The 23,238-nt window shown below is 38.4% G+C and overlaps 1 protein-coding gene across 2 annotated transcripts in view; it reads left to right on the top strand.

Moving 5' to 3' along the window:
• Positions 1 to 23,238, top strand: part of HHAT (hedgehog acyltransferase) — a 146,873-nt gene that overhangs the window by 20,098 nt on the left and 103,537 nt on the right. The window contains exon 8 of one of the 2 annotated variants that reach the window (XM_014887397.2): positions 12,270 to 12,305. The exons of the other annotated variant lie outside the window; for it this stretch is intronic. Within the exon in view, the coding sequence (XP_014742883.2) occupies positions 12,270 to 12,305 (36 nt within the window). The remainder of the gene's footprint in view (positions 1 to 12,269; positions 12,306 to 23,238) is intronic. 2 annotated transcript variants of the gene reach the window in all.

Below are 23,238 nucleotides of genomic sequence, written 5' to 3'. Positions count from 1 at the left end.
TGTTCAGAGGAGCTGGAGCACCTCGCCTGTGCAAATGGTTTGAGAGAGTTGGGTTCAGCCAGGAGAGGTGAAGGCTTCAGGGAAACCTCATTGCAGCCTTCCAGTACCTAAAGGGGGCTTTTAAAAAAGAGGGAGAGAGACCTTTTTATGCAGGCAGATAGTGATAGACAAAGGGAAATGGTTTTAAAGTGAAAGAGGAGTGGTTTAGATTAGATTTGAAGAAATAATTCTTGAGTCAGACAGTGGTGAGGCATTGGAATATGCTGCCCAGAGAAGCTGTGGATGCCCTGTCCCTGGAAATGTTCAAGAGCAGGTTGGATGGTGTCCTGATCAACCTGGTCTAGTGAAAGTTGTCCCTACACATATCAGGGACATTGAAACTAGATTATCTTTAAATGTCCCTTACAATCCAAACAATTCTGTGATTTTTCTCTGTCTTTCCACACCTTGAAATCTTATCATTCTTAAATATCCCAAAATAGTTTGGAAACAAGTGTGTTGGGGGTGAATTGTGCTAAAACTTCATGCATACTTAATATAGATTAGTCTCAGCAAGAGCAGAGGCTTTTCAAGAAGGCAGGCAGAAGTAGCATATGAAATGTAGATTTCATTGTAAACAGTATTTCATCTAGAATAAAGAAAAAGAAGTTGAAGAATGCTGCCAGAGGAAAATAAAATGGAGTGATAAAGATCAGATCATTTTCAACTACTATGCTTTAAGTTCTATATTCTACTCTGTATTTAACACCCTGATTCTTGACAGACAAGAATCTGACAATGCAACCCCTGATTTTCTTGCATGCTAAAGGGGTGGACTAGGAAGGCTGTATTTTGCACATACAGACACACACACTTCTATATGAACAAGTTAAGTTTATGTTTTAGTGACATCCAAAAATGGCATCTGAGTTATGATTTGCAAGAAATTGTCTGCCATTTAGTTTATTTACTGGCCTCGTTACTCTAAAGATTATTTGCCTGACATGAAAAAAAGTGGTCTTTGTGCAGGGTCTCAGTGAATTGCTTCAAATTATGGATTACAGTCTGCTGTGGGTTTATCACATTCTTGGCTACAATTATGCCATAGAAAATAAATGAAAAAATAAAAACGTAAATTTATTTGCATTTGTTTCTTCCTGATCCTGGTACTTTTTGCCTACTTTTACTGTTGATCCTGAAACTTTCCTTCTTCTGGGAACAATTCCTTGTGTGTCTGTCAAAAAGGATGTTTCCAGGGTTTTTTCCCCTTTGTTTTGGACTTTTATGGCAAAAGATAACTCTGACACTCATGTAATGTGCACAAGAGATCACTGTGACCACATGCAATAATTCTGGAATGATGAATAGTCTGCAAAAACTTATAATCTTTTATTTCTGGCTTAAACTCTTTGATAGTATTGTTCAATTGCCTCTTAGTTTATGGTGAGGACTGAAATAGGTATTTAAGAAAGGCAAATGGACTTCCTGACCTGTAGAGGAAAGTAATTACTTGAGAGGATTTTCATCTGTGCTTCTTATGGTCTCAACCACTTTGACACATACTTTGACACGTTCTTTGGGCTTCTGATTTTTAGTAGTGGAATAAATAATCTTGGGAATTAACTTGTTAAGTATCTCAAAACAAGAAAGATGTTGAAAGGCTTTGTAAAATGCCATTAAGGAAATTTAAATAAGATCAGAAGTGGAGTTTCTGTCAGTGCTTGACTTGGAAAGCTTGCCTCAAATTCCCAAATAGCCAATGTTTGGCACAAGTTAACACAAACATAATTGTGTGTAACAATAGCAACTGTAGCTGTGCTGCAGATCTGTGTAGTCAGGATGACATCCCTGCCTCTGGGCTCAGAGTAATGTGCCTTTGTGTGTTTAGGGGCTTGTACTCTAACAAATGGTGAAAGGTTCACTCCTTCTGTTTGGGTCTTGTAGTGCTCTTTTGTAGTGTTGTTCTGGATAGGCTGATGGATGATCTGAAATAGGAGACAGATTTTCTCCCAAAATGTCTCCTTCCTATGAGTTTAGTTCTCTGATTCCATGTTGGTAATAACAGCAAATTGCTGTTGTGCAGCCTGTCATTTTGGAGGTAATTGCAGGGCAAAAAGGAGAGATAATAAGTTAAACTTCTTTACGTGGCTGGTGCCCTCAGGAGTAAAGTTACCAAGCCTTGAAAAATTTGCATGAGGGAAGGAGAGGCAGGCAGTGAAAAGAAACTCCACGTGGCCATGGCAGATGGAAGGAGGGATTCAGCATGATCACCCAAAGCCTTTAGAAGTTTGAATGGCACTTCCAGATTTGTGGCTCACACCTGCTGCCCACCTTGCTGTGGAAAGGGTCGCAGCAACTGCTTTCCAACGCTGTAGGAGCACCTCCTCTGGGGTTCTGTGCCTGGAGAGAGGGTCTGTCTGTGGGTTAGAGCCAGGGGTGCTGGACAAGCCTGCTTGTATTATGACCAGAGAATCTCATTTTCAGTGCTATGAATGGCCTACCAGTCAGCTTCAAGAAGATCATGTATTTTCCAGGTAATTTGTTTTGTGTTTGTCCTACAGTTCTAGACAGCTGTGTTTTTGAAAGCACTCTACTCCATGTTTGTGATAGGACGTACTGAGCAGCTGGAACTGAGACAAGAAAAGGATGGACATGCTTATGTATATTTCCTTTTCCTCTTGAGCTTAAGATTATCTCTTCTGGTATGTTTTTACCCTTTTATATTTTCGAAGAAGGAAGTTGTCCAGTATGTTATAGACAGTGTATCAGGTAGAATAAATGTCTTTTAGTTACCTAGCTTCTCACTAGTTTTAGACTTTAAAAATGTTAATGCTGCAACATTTCTATTCCAAAATCAAAAGGCATCTTTTCCCTACTATGTTTTAGAGCTGCTATCTTAAACATGAAAAAAGATTATTTAAAAGGATATTTGAACTAAATACAGTTATGCCCACAGTGTTGAAACAGCCTAGTGCTCATGAGTAAAGGAGAATTTTCTTGAAAGTTAAGATTGTTGCCAAAGTGTGCAGAAGCCCTTGTCTGAAGACTTTAGCACTGTGAAGTGCTAGGATTAGGTTTCTTGTCCTGTCTGTACAAGTGCACTGGATCAGATCCCGAATCAGTAGTAAAAATAACATTCGTAAGACCAGTTGTGTCATGGAAAGCTTGTGTGCCTAGAGAGGTAGGTAGTGTGCTTCAAAACACTTGAAGAACGTTAAGTTTTCATTCTTGAGAAGATTTTTACATGGTCTTTGAGGACGCTGAGTGGGCATCTTGGAAAAGAAAGCGCTCTTCTTCCTTCTGTTGATACATAAAGTTGAATGTAAGGCAGGTATCCTGTGTGTCCTTGCCCTTTGCAACTCCTGTGGCATTCCTAAGCAGAATGATTTGGTGTTAAATACACAGCCACAGTGTAGAGTGACAGCTGGAGTTTAGGAAAGTTGTCCTTAAGCTGTGGAGTCATAAGCAGACTTTAAATATTGCACCTGCTTGCCACTATCTGAATACTTCAGCTTCTTGCCAAAAACTTGGCTATTTAATTTTTAATTAGTGTATATTTTTAGTAATGGAATAACTTGTTTTAAAGTTGAAAAGTAAGTCTCTCTGATTTACCGTGTTTTTTGTTACCTGTGGTGATGCTTAAAGCTGAATGTTGATCTGTGATGTTTCCAGCTAAGATATCACCTGAATATATGAATGTCCTGGGCTGGTTAGCCATTCTCTCTCTCACTGATGGAGACAGAAGATTTAACCACTTTTGATGTCAGCTAAATTAGTGCATGCTGCAGTTACCTACTGTACTGTACAGTTCAATTTGCTGGTTATATTAAAACTTTGAAAGGCTCCTTAAATCTCTTCAATAGAGAAAAAAGGTCTTTGGAGTGTAGAAAGAGGTGAAATAATAAGGCACCTTAATCCTTCTTGGGTCTAAATTGCATAATTATTGGGAATTTATTTGTGTAATGAATACGTTGTCACTGTAATTTGAAATTGCTGGGGTTTTTAAACAGTCAAGCCAAGCCCACCTACTGCTCTTCAGCTGTGAATCCCATTCTTCACTGTATTTGATACGAGCTGTGCATAGACACAAACTATTACTGCTGCTCACATTTGGCAAGCAGCACTCTGCCTGCTCACAACTACTGTAGAAAATGAGTAATGGCTGTTAATAAAGTTGTTTGCTCTGTTTGCTGTAAGGATAAAGATCTCGCAGTAATTGGATGATCATGCTGCAGTGCAAGAATCTTACATGACAAAGACTGAGGGAGAACTTTCCCTGTGGGAGCTTGCTGCTAATGGGCATTAGGTTTCATCCACTCTCCATGAGCTACCGTGGGCTTTTGAAGAATTGGGGAAGGTATAAAATTAAAGTAATATTTCTTCTGTAGGAGAGATTAACAGAATACAAATGAGACTTCTCTTTTGAAAAAAGTGTTTGCTGAGCTCTATCTCCAAGATTCAACGATTGGGTATGTGAGAAAAAGAACCAATTTGTTATTTTAAAGCCTCCCAAGTAGGCAGACTTGTGTGTAATTTTACATAAACACTGGCAATGGCTGATGCTTGCTGAACATTCTGCTTCTCTTTCTGTCCAGGAGATTACAGGGTGAGGAGGAGTTACTGCCTAGAATCATTACAACTTTCCTCAGGCTTTCTGATATAATATAATACAAGTTCTGCATTTAAACTGAAATAATACAACAAAACATATTAGGTCGTGAGTTCAGTTTGTAGGCTGGAGGCCTCTAGCATTATGAAGTGTTTTTCTGTGGTCCTCAAAAGAGCTTTCTCCTTGTGGGTGTCTTACTGTAGATTATTTTTACTATGCAGGTCTCCAGCCTGAGTTCCCAGCTAAGAACTGAAATTGTGCAGATGAAGCTTTGAGACTTACTAATAGTTTCTACTTGGAGGTGAAAGTGTATCTAACAAAATGCACGCTGAAGTTGGACTGTATTCTGCATTATACAGACTGTCCAGAGTCAGTCCAGGTATATTTCTGCTTCCCTTGAAGTCAGTGAGGGTTTTGTGCTGATTTTGATAGTGTCAGGATTTCACAGTGATTTCCACTATTCTCATGGGTACAGGAAGCCCTAGCTTGTCCCTGTGATGTTATGCAGTAAATACTTTCCAAATAATATGTTTAGAGCTTTAAGGGATCACACATTTGCAGAGGATTCTTTCTATGAAGTAAAGGTTTTTTTTTTTTTTTGCATTGGCCCTATTGGTGCTGCAGAGCAATTATAGCACTGAGCAGGAACCCCTATATGGAAGCTTCCAGCACAGGCACAACACAATGGCAGCTTTGGTTATTCTAATAATGGAGGAAACCAAAAGGCAGCTTGGTATACTGCTGAATCCTTCCAGGAAGAAACAGACTTGAGATTCAAAGTGTTTTATCTAAGCATGAAATGTTAAATTTCCAGTGTCCTTAAGCAAGTGCCAGAGAATGATAAAGTTTATCTTCATGTATACACAAGTTCTGCTTATTATTGCTCTAACAAGAAATTGTTTGTCAAAGATATGATATGAAAGCAATTGACAGTCTTCATATTTTCTCTCTCAAATAGCATGGATTTGTTCTTAGGTGCATTTTTACATTGAAATAAAAGCAAACTGCTGCTAGTTTACTGCACAACACATGGTTAAAGTCAAAGCTTGCAAACAAAAGAGTCCATTGACACTTGAGATCTAGGCTTAGCAAGTTCTTAAGGTCTTGATGATTACAAGAATGTCGAATTCACTTAAACAGAATTTTATCATTGGATTGAGCTATGATTTGGTTGTTTTTTCTATGTTGCATGGTAAGATGGAGATGCATAGGAAATAGTAGGATTTGCTGAATGGTAGAAATGCCAAAAGAGCATTTGTTCCCAATTTCACTAGCATGTCAGCGGGCAGACTAAAATCTGTGTGGATGGAATTCACCAAGTGTCTTGCACAAATTGAAAGGCTGATCTCAAAAATGAGAGCTCCAAAAACATCCTTTTATGTGGCAAAGGAGTCCCCAGAAAAATGTTGCAATATGGCTTTAAAGATTTGGTGTCAAAAAGTCTATTTTATAGTTTAAGTAATAGATAAATCCAAACAGGTTGTTGTATTGGACTGGGTTACATTTTTCATCAGACATCTCTGTCTTCATTTAAAAAAATAATACTGCTACACAATATTCACAGTTGAAGTGATTATTTTCAGTTTGCTTAATGTGTTTGTTTCTCCTGCAAAATCTTTTGTGACAATTTAATTGTTGTTTTTCTATTTGAAGTTGTGCATCAGCTTTCTAAATAATATATTCAAATACGAAGGCAGTTATGTTATTTAGAAGAAGAATTGTTCTGCTTGTCACTGAAGAAACAAGCTTTACCTGAAACCTACACCTTCATAGCAAACTTGCAGAAAACTGAATGAATGCAAGCCATGGACAGGTAAAAGTGTCTTTTAAAAATATAGATGGCTTTCCCAGACGTTTATTTAATAATGAAGATGATGGTGAATCAATTGGTAGCAGTCACTGCTTGAAGAATACTTACTCTGTTTGGTAGGCTGTACCCCCTCCAGGGAATTTGCTTTAGCAAAATTTTATAGCTCATTGAAACATTAAATAATAGTACTTTAAAAACCTGCATATAGTCCTTAGTATCTGCTTTCCTGGTAGTAATCCAACTCTTCAAACAAGAGTCTAAAATTGTTTCAGATTCACATTGCACACTTGTAATTATTTGATATTTGGAAGCATTCATCTTTAAGGCATTGCCTGGTGGGGAGATTGCCACTGGCAGCATTGTAAAAAACATGAACAGATACAAGAGAACCCAGAAAAGTAGTTCTGGGAAAAAGGGGAATTCCTTTTACAGTCTTTTGGACATCCCTGCTGTAAGGGATTGCTCAAGAGGGACGACAAAGCAAATTGAGTGCTGTATCAGTAAAGGCAGCTGTCATTCAGACTCCTCAGTCTCCAGTGGAAACTATTCTGGTGTGGGAGAGACTCTTGGTCAGCAGCTCACTGCCTAAGTGCCACATTTATTTGTGAAGACAGCTAATAGAAGTGCTGGTTTTGCAAACACTTGTGCAGTTAAATAGGACAGGCTACTCTGAGGATAAGGGAATGACTTTGTCTTTCTAGTGTCAAATTCAGCCACATTCTAAAAGAAAGGGCCAAGAACCAAGAATGTTGAAACATTGCAGCACCTACCATACTTTTTAAAAGAGATGTTGAGTACCCAGAGTACTGAAACTATAATAAATAACCCACTTGTTGAACTTCATCACTGCCATAAATGGCAACCAGGCTGATTTGAAGAGATTTAAGTGCAGTTATATTGTTTGCTCCAGCAAAGTCCTGTCCTGCTTATAGAAATTACACCATTCCTTTCTGCATTCAGAATTGTTTATGTTCAGTGGCAACATAGCTGTTTTTAAGGTGTCTGGGATATTTCTGTCTACAATGCAGTGCAGTCTCTGGGTACACAGTGTCACATATGCCTGTCTCCATCTACATCACTATTTTATTTTTATTAATTTTACAAATGGCAATCTATTTACATAGGTCTACTCCCCGAAGGTAGGGCCCAAAGTAAGAACCAGGTCAGTATCTGATTTTGAGTGCTGATGTACTGACTGCTTGCAGTGAACATCTTTATGAAGTCCATGGTTAGCCAAACACTTCTCAGATTATTCTGCACACTGCATGATTTGCTGTACTTTGTTTTCTGGAATAGTGTGCAGCCCAGCAGGCCTGGGAGGGGGACTAACAGAAAACAAAGCTGTACTGGTTTCTCTTCAGCACATGGCTTAAAAATATGGATGTACAAAATCAGAGTTGGGCAATTGAAATGATTGCAATTGGTTTCATAAAATATGACTCTAGTAGCTGGCTTAACTTTAAGTTGATTTTTGTTATCTTGGCCATGTGCTCAGTATTTACATTTTTTTAATATCATTGTGAATCCTTGGGAATGAGATCTCACGATCAGACCTGTAAGATCAGAGTCTTTTAGTCATCATGTTGGAATTGTGAATTGTAGTCCCTAACACAGCTACTGAGTAGCAGGTTTCATCTAGACAATCTGTGAGGTCAAATCCTTAAAACCATAGGCTGGCATAATTTGGTTGAATGTAAAAGATGTGTACTATAGGCTCACAATTCCTTTTTTGAGGAAACCAGCATTTAGACTTAAGTTAAAGGAAGGCACAGTTTTGTGGGAAGTGGGATTATAAACAATCCACTGGATGCTTTGTGCTTACAATTTTTAAATTTTTCCTCCATCATCTTTGTTCCGAATGAAAATTTGAAGACAGGTTGTTGCATAATGCATCTGGCTTTCAGAGCAGAAACTGCATATCTGAAATAATTTTGAATTCTCTGCCTGCAATCATACATCCTTCTCCTGCAGGTACATTTTCAAAGACTGTATTTTGGGAAAGGTCTTTGTTGGTTTAGAGTATGTATATTATCGGTCACCGATCTGTAGTTGATGTCTGGGAAAAGACAAGTTTGATTATGAAGGATTGTATGTGTAAGGTTTTGTTGAGTTGTATCAAAGTAGAACTTCCATGCTTAAGAAAAGCAAGAAAGTTGTTTAAGAACTGTGATTCAAAACTGCCCTTCAGAGGAACAGAATTAAGCATGCTTTTATAAAGAAAATAGCTATCAAATTGTCTATAATGATTATGAAATTGAGATTAAATATATGTCCCCTTTATTGTTCCTTTGGCTAGTTAAGATTTGCTTTGTTCTAAGGCCATTGCTAGTTTGATAAACTAGATTTTACTTGTTTCTCCAGAATTTAAAATACTATATCACTACTGACATTTGAGCAGTGTAGAGAATTTAACTAGTAAATAATTTTTACTCGTATTGCTGAGGATATCCTTTCTCGTGTTATTTGAGATTTTAATGAAAATGTTTATTTTGAAAATTATGCTCATTGTAGGATTTCTGAAACTTACATGACTGAGGCACCCTAAATTGCAAAAACTACCAGCTAAATCCTGTATTTTGCAGAGAACTTCAGGATTTAAGAAGCTGTGCGAAGTTGGTTATAAACTTTGTTGTAATATCAAGTAAATATGGGAGTATTTTGTAGATAGTAGATAATCCTGTCAGCGTGCATATGGCAGGTCTAATTCTGTGCTGGTTGTGGGGGATACTGCCATGCCTGATGGGTGAAGTCCTCTGTTGAAAGGATCACTATCAATTTTTTAATGCAAATACATTTTGATTATTTGTTCTCTTTTTTCATTTAATGAGGTTGCTTATTTCACTCCAAGTTGCAGCCTTAACACTGGTGTACAAACCTTCTTTTACCCTATTTTAACATTTCCATCAGAGAATGGAGAGATTAATTGTATCTGTTAGATCTGTTTCCATTGCTGCTTCTCACTGTATTTTCACTTGTTGACTTAACTGCAGTGTGTATTTAAATATGAACAAGCATACTCAAAAGTGTCTGGGGTAGTGTTTTGTCAAAACCAGCCTCCCATAATGCTTTCTTTCAGTGTTTGTGCTTTGCATGATATTTCTATTCATTATATTCTATTCATTATATGAATATGTATGCATACAATATCCATAGCCTTAAGTACTTTCTCCAATTTCAACTTGTTCAGCCTTGATATTCTTGCTTTTGGAACTAATCAGTGATACTGTCTTGAGATGTCTTTAAGATCTTAGCTTCACACTCAGATGATGCTGTATAATCTCAAAATTCTGTTGGTCACAGTGTAGTTACATCTTAAAGGACTGCTTACACTGTTTAGAATTCAGGATCTTGGGTAGACTGCTGAAATATATCAGTACAAAATCAAACTTAGAAATAATGGGCCCTGTCTATGTATGCTGAATTATATCTAGTGAGGCTCTGGTAAGTTTTCCTTCTTGCTTTTATTCTAATAAATTGGTTCTATGTATGTTTATTTTTAATACTTATTAAAAATACTTCCATAAAATATCCAATAGCTAAAGCTGCTATGAAATAAACTTACAAAACTTTTCTAATAGCAAGTGTTTAAGATATATGTTTTATAGAAATATATATACTATTTGAATAATGTGTTGGAAGGAGTGAAAAATGAGGGAAAGGGTGGCATGTCGTGGCATCTACAGCAAACTGTCTTGTTTCCCTCCCTGTCTGAACCCACTCTGCCTCAGCTTTATCCACCACAATCTCCTTCAGCTCTGATATCTCAAGTTATCAGGACCATTCACTTTTTCTGCTTTTGGTAAGCCAAACTCTTTGGCTTTTGGTTCAGTGTCAAAAGTAGTGGTAGTTTTATCTTCCACATCCCTGTCCACAAGAAGCTCAGTGTGTGTCCCCCATCAGAGACTGTTAGCAGGTTTGGTGATTGCCATGGAGAACAACTGGGAGAATTTGAAAAGATCAGCCTGGCTGAAGATGTGCAAGATGGCTGTTTGTTGGATCTCAGGAATCTGGAGTTTTTGAGTTTTCTGTGCTTCCAGGCACAGGCCCCTTGGAAAACACTGCTCTGGACCTGAAACCTTGGAGAAGGCTTATAAATATGAATAATGAGTTAGAAAACACAAATGTGTAGTGGGTTAGATGTGTGTATTTTCACTGGGTGATGAATTTTAAATTTGAGGTTTTTGTAGTATAGTAGTGGATATGGGACAAGATGGGGAATTTTGAGTGGTGTCTTTTTCTTTATTCATCTTCTTCTTTTCCTTCTTCAGCCTTATCTGGCTCAAAAGGAAAACAAATAAGACTGATAATACACCACTAATAAGTGGTACAAAGCCCAGCATACACCCCCACAGCTGTTTTGCATTTTTTTTTCTCACTGTCCCAGCACGAGCATTCTGAGTGCTTGGTCCTAGAAAGAAAAGGTTTTCAGAGCTAAAAATACAGACTGTGTCCAGCTCCAATACAGAAAACTGTCTGTACAACACAGAGTATTTTAGTTAAGAGAGGGAGCCAAAATACAATGTGTATCCAGACAGGAGGAATGCAGAAAGATAACTGGATGCACTTCATGCAGTTTAATTGTGCAATAATATAACAATAATATAAAAGGTGGAATGATTTCAGGATTTACAGATTTAATGATTACCAGGTACATGTTTCTGACAGGATGTTTTTCTGTTGCAAGGCAGCTTTTCAGTGAGAAATTAGTCACTCTCCTCTCTACCCTGCTGAGCAAGTGGGCTTTCCTTCCCTGTTAATTCCTAGAATTTCTGTAGCTTGTTATCCTTCTGTTATCAGGATGCCATTAACTATCTGATGATTTCTCTTGCTCTTTCAGTTAGAAAGCAGCTGTTGTACTCAGAATGACCAATTAGGTTTTTTGGAACAGAATGCTCAAGAGCTTAGTATATGCCAAAATGTTTTCTGTGTGTGAAATATAAGCTCATTCCAGAGCAAGTCCAGTATTGGGAATAAGGCATTTGTGTTTTCCACCTGTGCCATTATGCACATAGTTAATTTGGGATTATATGGATAGTCCCATAAGGCTGGCACATACTTCAGATAGTAGGTAAATGTCTCAAATCAGCAGATACCTTCCTGTAGTGTCAAGGATTTTCTAGTACGTTGTTCATGAGCTTGGTTCTCCTGAGTTATCTTAGGAATGGAAGAATCAGAAAAGGGAAAGAAATGTTGACAGCTACTGTCAATGTATGTTGTTAGGGCTGAAGATTTCAGACGTGGCTCTTGTAATTTAATGTGATCTAACTAGTACTTACTGTCAGAATTCCTCAAAGTTAATTTCCTTACTGATGTGAGTAGAACACACTTGCAAGGTCTGCTTCTTGGAAATTCTATATTTGAAGGAGACATAAGGGGGGTTTTTTGATGGTTCTTTATCGTGGAGAAGATTCACAGCTGTCCCTTGCATTTTAGTGCAGTACAGAGCAGAAAAAAGGGAAAGAGATTCCACGGCAGTTTTGCACAGAGGATCTGCTTGCATATGACAGAAAATGTGCTGGTGATCAGGATGCTTACATTATTTCCTATAACAGTATATACACATTTTATGCTTTATGTGTGCTATAATACTCTGAATGTTAATACTTTATTGAATAAATACTCCAACAATAGGTTTGTGAGTTTTATAAAATGCACCTAAATTTTCTTACATGATGTTCATCATAAATTTCATGTGTCACCATAGAGAGGAAATTGTGTAACAATATTGCTCTTTGCTTTATCAGTTCTATTAACTTTATATTTGATATTATTGTTTTGAAACAGAAAACAATTGGGTCTTTTTGTTTGTACAATACTCAGCAGTGTATTATTTTTTAATAATTAAAATTTGACGGATTTTTTTTCTTACAGAACTTTTGACGTTGGGCTGCATCGCTTTCTGGTCAGGTAAGCTAATACTTCAAATTGCACTCCCAAATTGCTGTGGTTTAACTTCAGCTGGCAGCCAGGTCCCATGCACACTCACTGTTGATTTTTTAGTTTGAAATACTTTAACTATTTGCCTTGGCTATCTATGCAATGTCACTAATTCATTACTTCAGGAAAACATGACTCAGGAAATTTCTGTGGCTGTGAAAAATCTTAATTTTTCTTGTACTGAAGAAAAGCTTTAAAAAACTATTTTCCATTGGTAACTCTAGAACCTTCATACCTTATAAAAAGGGCTTGAATTTTATAGAAAATTTGGAATGTGGAGGGGAGTCTTACATTTTCAACAGAAAAAAAAATCTATTCAGTGCATGCAAGGGATTGTTCTGAAGATGAATAAGGAGAGGGGAATCATTGTTTGAATGCTTTGGTTGATGATAATTAGAGGGATGAAGCAATTAAAGCAGGGCACTTCAGCAAGAAAAGGGAAGTTAATGCATTTGAATTCTACACTGAGAAACTGTTTTTGCTAAGAGTTTTTTGTGTGGGCAAAGTCACGGATGTTCACCAAGAATGTGTTTGCCTTCACTTTTGATAAAATGCCTATTACCATCTACCAATCTTTACAAAGAAGTGTAGTGTGAAATAGGATTTTTCTGTGGTCCTTGGGCACTTAGAGAATTAATTTTATCAGTTATTTCATCCACTGAAATGTTAATCAGTGAAGAACTCTACCTTGGAAGAATGAATCCAGTATGTATGAGCCTGAGTATGCTGTCCCATCATAAGGATCAGGTGGTGTCAGACTTTCCTTGAGTTGGTTTTGCTGGTGAACTCTTTACTTTAGGCTGCTTTGTCATATTTCCTGGATAAAGACACTCTTAAGCCTTCACACAAGTCCCTGTGGCATTCATACTGTGTTTTTTTGGCACCAGGTATGAGATCATACAAGCCTGGGTCACCAGGAAAATTTGGTTTGTTTTAAGGTGCCACAGACCAACCCACTTCTCATAGCCTTTGAGCTGTGGACTTTGTAAAGTTAGGACTATTTTGTGTATTTCTTTCTGTGTAACATTACAGTGTTTAACAGATAACTCTAAAACACGGGTACATTCAGCAATATTGACACTATGCCTTTAACGAATGGAGCTCTTAGACAACTGAATATATAAGTTCTGGTATCAGTTCTACAAAATTAGTTACATCCGTATTTTGATGAGCAGATTTTGTTTGTAAATAATTGTATAAGGAATTGAAATAATCATATTGAGACATGGTTTTAAAGATGCTACTTTATAAAGGAAATGCAGTGTCCAAGAAGGCCTTCTGGGATTGTGTACAACTACTGAACCAAGAGTAGAATCACAGAACACATTAAAATACTAAGTTTGAGCCCCTGGTAATGCTTTTGCCATTAAATATTTTCATTTGCTTCATACCACGAGTGTAATAAGATAATATTCTCTCATACAGCATTGCTTTACATCCCAAGGAGATGCAGTATTTAACTTGTATGTTTGTGTGATCCTGGGCTGCAAATAGTCATGGAATTACATGAGTTGAATGTCATCTTTGACTCATGTATGATTTTTTCAAAGCCAGCTGTGTCTTGTGCAGTTCCTCTTCTAACCTTAGCTTAGACATTTTCAGCCTGTTATCTACCTCTGTTAACTACATCATCTGTTTTCTCTGCAACTGTGCTGCTAAGGAGGAAGTAATTTTCTCTTCTGTTGTACCAGAATGAGTTTTGCTTGGTGTTTCCTTAACTAAAAAAAAAAAATCCTATTTGTGGGTGACTTTGGAGTAGGAAACAGACTTGGTATTAATATCTTCTGTTGGTCTGCCTTGTGAATTTTAGAAAGTTACTGCCTTTTTTTTTCCCTAGACAGTCTCTGCTCCCCAGAATTTGCAGTTCATCTCCTGTGTTCATAAAGTATCTGTCATATATGCTATATTCTCCTCTTCACAGTTTTCATTTCCATGCGAAATAAAACAGTAGGAAAGAAATAATCTCACCTAGACAGATGTGAGTTGCAGGAAGCACTGAAATTCTATGAGGTGGGATTTGAAATGCAAAATAAATTAATATTGCTTTAAGTATAGTGATTTGATCCTGCCATGGAACAAGGAACTCAGTATGACACTTGCAAATACAAAGTGCAGGGCCAACAAAACTAAAAATAGTCTCTTCTAAAAGGACAATCTGCCTAATTAAATGCTGATTGAAGGAAGTAGGACTGTATGTACTGTTAGCCTGGTGTACACAGTCAGTGACTTCCCCAAGTGAAGCATGACACAAAGTATTGCAGAGAAGTACAACTACATAGGGCTTTTTCAGTAAAAAAAAAATTAGAAAATAATTTCTGTCCACCCATTTATGTCTTGAACTGTGCTTCTGATACCATCCAAGATAGTTTGGACAAGTTTGAGAATCTCATATTTTCAAATGTACCATGAGTAGGTGAGTATTATACTGTAGTGGCTATTAATGTGTTGTTTACTGACTTGGACTGAACTGGATTCTGGGACTAGATTTTTAATTACTGCTTGCAAGCTGAAGTCAAGTGGTGTTATGGAACTTATATTTGTGAAAGTAAAGTGCAATTGAGTATGTGGGGATTCTGGGTTTTGAACATTTGTTAGCTATACCATTATATTTGAAGTAGGGATCCTGGAAACTCACTGGGGGAGGATTAGTACTTTTGTGATGAAAACTGGGGTTTGGTAGTAGTAATGGAAAATGTATTACTATATTTGGATGGTTTTTTCCCCCAGTGTTTTCACACAATGGTATGAAATAACTTATTTGATACTACTTTAGGATTACCTAAATTATTAATTATGTATTTAAATCACAAGATTACTATACGAATATAATAATGTTTTTCCAATGTGGCTGCAGGAGAAACAACCCTTTTTCTCCTAAATCAGAGCATTCTCAGAATGGAGCAATAGGTGTATTTTCAGAGTTAAAAATATATAGAAATAGCCTTTAGCATACTAATTTGGAAGAAAAAGAGTAAGAGAGGCTGCCTGTTGCTGTTTGCTCACTGAAGTTATTTTATCTAGGCATTTCATACAGTGCTGACAACAGGGCATTGGATGAATAAAATTATGAACTTGTGGGAATATTTACAGTTCTGTTGCCAAACAGTGCTTCCTTTAGGACAGCACTGATGAGGACAGTGGGGAAGAATGACAGTTCCTGCAGGCATGATTCTTTTGAAAAATCTCTACGCTTTCAGCTCTGCTGTGCCTTTGAAAAAGTGTGAATCATACTCATTTCAGTACAGATCTGGCTTTGAAGAGAGCTGCAGGACCACGCACCCCCAGCGTCTCCTTAAAGGCATCCATCTGTTAGCAGTGCTCTCAGCTCACCCCATGGTCTGCAATTACTTTAGCTTGTTTAGAGTTGCAGGTTATTTAGGTTAGCATAGTCCTGGGTGCAAAGGTACTCTGAATGCAAAACTTGGAAATCACATGCTTTTTTAGTTTTCTCAGGTAAAGCATGGCATAATTTACCTCTAGGATCAAAATTTACTGTGTAGTGGCCTCTACTGATTTTTAGTTAGGAAAAGAGCACCTCTGTGTAAGGGCAGAATGATCTCATGGTGAAAGAGGGGATTATGGTTCTAACTGAGGTATGATTATGAAAGAAGAATATCATCATCTGTCTCAACTCCTGTATTAGTTTGCTGTGGAATCCCTTGGGATCCCACATCTTCAAGCTGTCCCAAGCCAAAGAAATCTATGCCCCTGCTTAAAAACAATCCCAAGCAGGTATCTGTATCACTGTATTGAAAAAAATCCCCACAAAAACAACTGACCAGAAAACCCTAGCACATGTCAGAATTTCCACAATAACAACCCCCAAACTTTTGAGCTTCTCCTTTCTCTTTAATGCACACAGATCTTGGACAGTCAACATAGGCTGCAGCAGTTCTCTAATCCATTGCTAGGTAAGCTCAGTGGTGATTCTTGGCTCCAACAGCTGGACACAGATTCTGTGTGAGGTTCAGTGTAACACGTGGCCCTCTCTTGGGTACCAAATACCACTGCTAATGCTACTCTGTCTCTCCTGCTCTTTTGAATGCAGCTGCCCATAAAATAGCATCGATGATCTAATATGTTGTAGCTGGGCTAGACAGCAGAGCATTAATGAGATTCCACTTTTCTCCAGCAGCATTGATGAAGGTATGTGGTTAGACCCCCCCTGCCTTTGAAAGTGCTAGCTAACCCAAGAGTGCATACTTTGTTTTGTCAAGAAATGTGACTTTTTGGTTCACTCTGTCTCCTGCATACCTAGTGAGCCTTAAAGCATACACAGCAGTCATAGAATCGTACAATAATTTTTGTTCTAAGGGGCCATTAAGGATTGCCTAGCCCATCCAACCCTGGAATGAGCAGGTACAGCTTCAACTAGGTCAGGTTCCTCAGAGCCCTGTCCAACTTGGCCTCAAATATTTCCAGGAATGAAGCATCTACTGCCTCTCTGGGCAACTTGTTCCAGTGTTTCATCACCCTTGTTTGTAATAAAAAAATTTCTTGCTTCCGTCTGTTTGAATCTACCCTCTTTTAGCTTGAAGCCATTATGCCTTGTCCAATTGCAGCAGGCACTATTTAACAATCTGTCCCCATCTTTCTTATAAGCCCTTTTTTAATCTTGAAGGTTGCAGTAAGGTCTCTCTAGAGCCTTCACTAAGATGAACAGTCCCAGCTCTCACAACAGTGTGTGCCCAAGCTGTCTTCTGAAGCAAACCACATGTCTGGGAAATGTGTTCCCAAGAACAAAATCTGTGTGTGGTTCTGTGAGTCCTTCACACCAATAGTTCATACCAAGGCCACTTGTTTCTGATAGGTGGTGTGGATACAAGTACACCATCTTTGTCTTCCTGTGCCCTGTGCAGTCACCTCGTAGTTCCTTAGCAGATTTTACCTTTGGGGTTTCTCTTTTTAGGCTGTCATTTTAGTCAGTTTGTAACCTCATTCCTTTTGCCATAAAATATGGCCACAGTGCTTCACTCGTGTTCCTTTAGACACCTTGAGAAAAACGTGGTGACCTAAAGAATAATTTCTGCATTGTGTTGATTTGGCTGGTCTATTCCAAATGAAGCTAATCCCAACCAGTATTGCCAAAACTTTGTACTGCTTTCCCTGAAAGTCCTGGTTGCAGCAGATGTATTTGACTTTTATGTGTACCCGTGTCAATGGGAGACTTACTGAATTAAAAATACTCTTTTTCTTTAGTATAACCTGTGGTATGTCTATGACAATTTTATATATCTATCTCATTTTTCTCACTTGGATTATTGCTTACACAATAGTATTGAGTAAGCAGAAATGTGTCTGGATGAAGGAAAACCATTTATATCTATCTGTAATCATCAAAATAATGTAGACAGTAAAAACTGCTGATGATGCAAGTGATGCACTGCATCATTCCACTTCAATCTACTGATAGGCTTCCTGGAGAAGGATCCAGTGATGCTGGTAACTTGTTTGTCATGTGCAGTTAGGACCACTGGGTGTAGAAAATGTGTAACTGCTGTACTTGAATTCTGGTTTGGGTCATTTCTGCCTCCAATCCCTAGCCTTTAAGCAAAGCAAGGAGACTTGAAGGGTGTGAGACTCTAGTAAGCATTGACCAGTCTTGAATTGCTGGGATCTTTGTACACCTCTGGAACAGTGCAGATAAAGCCAGGGGAGATAGCAGAAGCAGTATTTTCAGTCAGTGTCCAGCTGTGATACAAGGTTCTGGAGCAGACGAACAAAAAATGGGCTGTTTCCAGGTTGTGTTACAAAAACATCCTTTTAGAAAAGAAAGCCCACTGAAATATTGCCTCCTTAGCCAAGGAGCTAAGAGGAACAGAAGGTGATTCTTCCCATCAGTATGAATATTGTGATGTAGATGTAGTGTGATGTGCTGGAGACAGCTTTTGTAAGGACTAGAAATTTGCGATTGTTATAATATATTAAACCTAAATATGTAGTCTTGTTGGTAATAAGCACAACTATAATAATTAGTAGATGTGATTTAATTGGCTTTGTGTCTAATTTATATGTAATTTTAAAGTTAAAGCATTTATTTCATTTCTGTGAAGTGGTAGTGGTATTAGCTTAGTGAATTCTCTTCCTTTCAATATGGGGCCTTAGGGTTTCTGCAAAAATCATTTTAAAGTTTTAAAACAGAAGAGAATAGCAGCTAATCCATCCATAGAGACCTCTGCATGGAGAAGCTGAAAAATATAGCTCTTTTTATAAATTTCTGCAGTTACATCCAGCTGCATTGCAGGCCCCTGTGAGCTCTGCTTTCAGATGCACTGGAAGTTTGCAATGTTTGCTATTTGTAATTTTTGAATGTGTCAGCACTGGTCTAAACGTGTTCCTGTTGAAAGCAGTGATAAGAGTGAAGTGGTATTAATGAAAACAAAAAACCTCAGTAAAAACCAACAAGTGCTTGGAATCTTCTAAAATGTTCCAGTTTTTAGACCAACATGACTGCTGCTAAAAGTCTATAATTAAACTCCTGTGGATTGCATTGGGAGGCTCTGTAACTGTTCTCCTATGTGTGTATTGAGCACAAGTTTGAACTGTACAAGTGACCGTGATGCGTAAAATCAGTTGAGGTGTCTTAGAGTGGGACAGTGTCCAAAACACCTTGTTTGTTTTAAAACAAGCCAACCTTAAAAACTTGATGAAACAGTAATAAAGGCTGGGTGCTGAATTGCTTCAGAGGAATTGCAGTCTCTCAAACACCTTCTCAGAACGAAACCTTTTATTTTTTTTTTTAACAGCAAACAATCTGTTGTTATATAATGAATTAGCATCGAGTGTGTTGCAAAAATAAGGCTGGGGTTTGTATAAACAAAACTGAATCTTTATGTAAATGTTATGTAAATGTGACATTTAACTTAAACTGTTGGAGTGGGGAAGTTGGGATTAACAATGTACAGATCTCATCATGTTTATGTGTTGCAACTTTGAATTAAAACAGTTTGTTATTTTTGTTGCAGGGTGTTTGAGTTACTATCTATGAGTAAGAAATACACTGTGAAACATGAAATATTTAAAGATATTCAGTTCATGCTACTTTTAAATAATAATACTGAGTATTTTAACAGAGCTGCATCAAACGTTGCATTTCAGTGTTTTGGAAGAAAGTGTGTGCCCAGCAGCCTTGAACCACCTGTGATTTTAAGGATTCTGAGTTTATTCTTTGTGTAGTCCAGGAAGGTATGTCACAGGATCCTTTTGTCCCTCAGTGCTAGAATTTGGCTGGAGTTTACATGTGATTTCAGTCTGAAAAGCTTTGCATCTTTCATAGGTGAAGCAATCAGTATTTCAGAGTCACAAAAGTAATACATAAAAAATATTAATTACATAAGCAATATTTTTTTGTATTGCATCAACTTCCACCAAGAACTTCTAATTAAAGCTAAGCATGTATAACTTTTGATATGACCTAGAGTATAAGTTTACAGAAATTGGTTTGATCTGTTTGCTTTTTGGTTAATTCTTTTGTCTTTTACCCTTTTAACGTTGCCTTTTTTCTTCTTCTTGTGGTCCATACTTGTACTTCAGCATGCTAAGAGATATAATTACAGTTTCTGCATAGGAGGATGGGGCTGGTATAAACTTCAGTCTCAAAGTTGTTCTGTGTTTTAGATGCGTTGCACAAAGTCTCATGCTTTCACTTTGAAGAGTGAAATTGTTAAGATGTAGACCAGAGCCAGAAAAAAATAGGATGAAACGAGTACTCCTTTCTACTTCTGGTAAATTAGTTGTATGCAGCTCAGTAAATGACATCGCAGCCAGCACATTGGACTGAATCTTTGCGGCCAGCCCTGCTGCTGCTCTGAGCTTGCTGTCCATCCCCCCCCGCCGAGAAAGGACCTTGTGACGAACCTCCCGCCCTGCGTTCCCTGCCGTGTGCGGGAGAAAATAAATCCCTCAGCGCCGACGGCTTTCTCCTTTCTGCCTGGCGGCTGATCCGGCCCGGGGGCAGCTCGGGAGCCGCTCGGGAGCCGCGGTCCCGGCAGGAGCGGCAGGAGCGGGGCGCTGGCTGCGCTGTGCCGCCGCCGCCGGGGGGCGCTGCTGGCCCGCCCCTGGCCCGAGCGGCGGCACCGGGAGCGGAGCCCCGCGGGAGCGGCGGCACCGGGAGCTGCTGCTGGCAGCACCCCCGGGCTCCGCTCCTTGTCCTGGTGCGCTCGCCCCGCTGCTGCCCGGCTACTCCTGGGAGTGGGTCGGTCTTCGCCTTCTCTAGAACGTCCTGGGGAGTGACACGAGAGTCCATCAGGCTGCCTGACTTTCTTTATGGAAGAGGGTCCCGCTTTAGGAAGTGTGCATTCCAGAAGATGCAGTCTGTTATACAATCTCCTCTACTTTTGTGCCTTTTCTTCCTGAAAGCACTAGATAAGACAGGAGATAGTTCATATAACATACAAGACTTTAGGAAGAGCTGCCCAAATAACCTATTTGGCTTAGCACCAGAGAATACAGAATGATTCCCTTTATCCCACTTTATGCCTGGGCAGAGAAGCTTGCATGCCATTCTCTTCCTTGGCTACTTTATTGTGTGGAGTGTTATGGAGACAGAAGCGTTCTTTTTATTAATGAATCCTTTCATTAAGGTCATGGTTCTTTGGCTCATCTTTGTACACAGGGTCAGTTTGCTTCACCTTGCCTGGGTCTAGAAGTAGATTTGAGGTGGTTGTGATACAGCATGTCAAAGCAGTAACCCCTTACATTTAATCCGAAGTTGTAAACTACAAAGGTCTCTCACATATGCTATCTGGATAGAACATCATCAGACGTGTCATTGAAGTAGAGAGAGACCATCCTACTTTTATGGCCCTACAGCAGAGTCTGGCAGTTTCAGTCACATTGATACCCTGGTAAACTGTGTGGTTGTTAGCACACAGTCTGCTTTCAGTCCTTATCTCCAGTACTCGGTTCTAGGTTCTCTGAATAGTACAGGAGACTTTATAGAGTTAAGGCAGTCTAACAGTTTAAACATTTAACTTAGAGCAAGGTGCAAAGAGAGAGCATGGGAAACAAAAAGGAGGAGAGAAAAGGGATGAAGCAGGAGGTTTAATAACTCATACCTAATTACCCCTAGATCAGGTAGTTTCTGTGGAGGTGAAAATACTTTGAGACACTGAGTGAAAGCATCAGACCTTGGTACCAGTGTATCTGTCTGAAGCAGTATTGATCTCAGTAGTGAAGCCCAAGCACAGCACTTGACTCAGTTATTTCCACCACGGGTGGTAAAGTTGGTGTGTTTAGAGCTGCAAGCAGGAGAAGGGTAAATGACACTTTTAAAGTGCTGCCTGTGTGGGATAAGAGACGTTTTAGTGATTGTCAAGCTGAATAAGATACTATATTGAAAGCCATATTCTCTCTGGATTGATGCCTAAGTGGTGTATGGAATTGCTGAGTGCAACTTAGAGGCCACCAGTGTTATGGAAGGCTCTAGAATCCATCTGCAGAGATGAACGCTGTTCTGGCTGACCAGTGATGGGAGGTGCAATTCCAGCTTCACTGTGGACTGTGGGAATTTAGTGAGATCCAAATTTCACCCTGAAGATGTCCATATTTTTTCTTTTCATAGATGAAGCAGGATAATGGTCATCCTTTGTAAAGTACTTTGAGATCTATGGATTAAGAATGCTATATAAGAGCTCAGTGATGTTTAGTGTAAGCACTTTATGTAACATCAAGAACAGATGATAAAACAGGACAGGAAGTAACTGTTGGATTTAGACTTGTCCTGTTGCAGATATGAATTTAGAGCTAAAAAAAGGAAACAAAGTGATTTCAGTCTGTGTGTGCTCTTAATTGCATATATTTAGATGGGTTATATTTATAGATAGGAAACTGTAGTAAAAAGGTGATCTTTTAAGCAGCTCAGGTAAAATCAAGAAAGCATTATATAAAATACACAAGTTAACATCTTTGCAAATATGTGCTGTTTATGGTGTGCTGTTTAAGGGGAAACACTCCTTTCCTAGCTCGTAAAGAAGTTAGGCTGTGAATCAAAATTTCATGCAGGCTTCCATCTTAGAGGTGACAAATAAATAATTGTGTAGATTTCATGCTTTTGAAGGAAGGAAGGGTCAAAAGCTTCAGGCTTCTATTTGTCTTACTGTCTGAAATAAGTGAGTAAAATAACATGCTGTAGGCTTCCTATCCTATCCCCGAAATGTAATTGCAGTACTTCTATGCAGTGCTGAAAAATGAGCTAAGGTCATGGCAACCAAAGGATAATTCTTACTGTCAGCTGTCATACAGTTCTTGCTTCCTTTGTTCTGGAGAAAATTTATCACTTTCTTGCAAGCAACTTGATAGCTGGATACTTGAAAAGTTGACTCCACTTTCTAACCAGCCTCTGCTGCTCTGTTCTATTTGAACAGCAAAATTCCATTTGCTCACCTGAGTTATGTGATGTAACCCCAAACTTGAAAAAACCCATTAAATAAAAAAGAATTGTGCCTTGACTGATGTAAAGGGAATGAGGATGTATAAGTAATAAGTATTGCTCTACAATTTTTTCTGAATACTAATGCTATGTAATGAACATTATCTCCTGTAGCTATTCTATGTGCTAACGCTTTCAGAGACAGATGTGGTAGATTTACAGATTATTTAAAATGTATCTAGCATTTTGGTACAATGAATTGCTTTGCAAATCTGGATTAGACCATTGCTCTGAAAATATTAAATATTGGACATTTACTTGTAAAGCTTCACAGTAGTTTTAAATATTGTCTTCAATTTTTTGACCAGTGATAAGGAACTGACATTAGAATGTAAAGAACTGTAATGGTTTTCTTTGAGTTACTCGTATATATGTATGTGTGTGTGTATATTTGTGCATATATATATATATATGTATTAGAAATATATGTGTATATGTAAAATATATTTCCTAGGTGGATGGAATTGGAGATTC

The sequence above is a fragment of the Sturnus vulgaris genome, chromosome 3 (assembly GCF_052056855.1).
Source record: "Sturnus vulgaris isolate bStuVul1 chromosome 3, bStuVul1.hap1, whole genome shotgun sequence".
Lineage (NCBI taxonomy): Eukaryota > Metazoa > Chordata > Aves > Passeriformes > Sturnidae > Sturnus > Sturnus vulgaris.
Note: the sequence above shows the minus strand (reverse complement) of the source record. Positions and strands in the feature narration are given on the sequence as shown.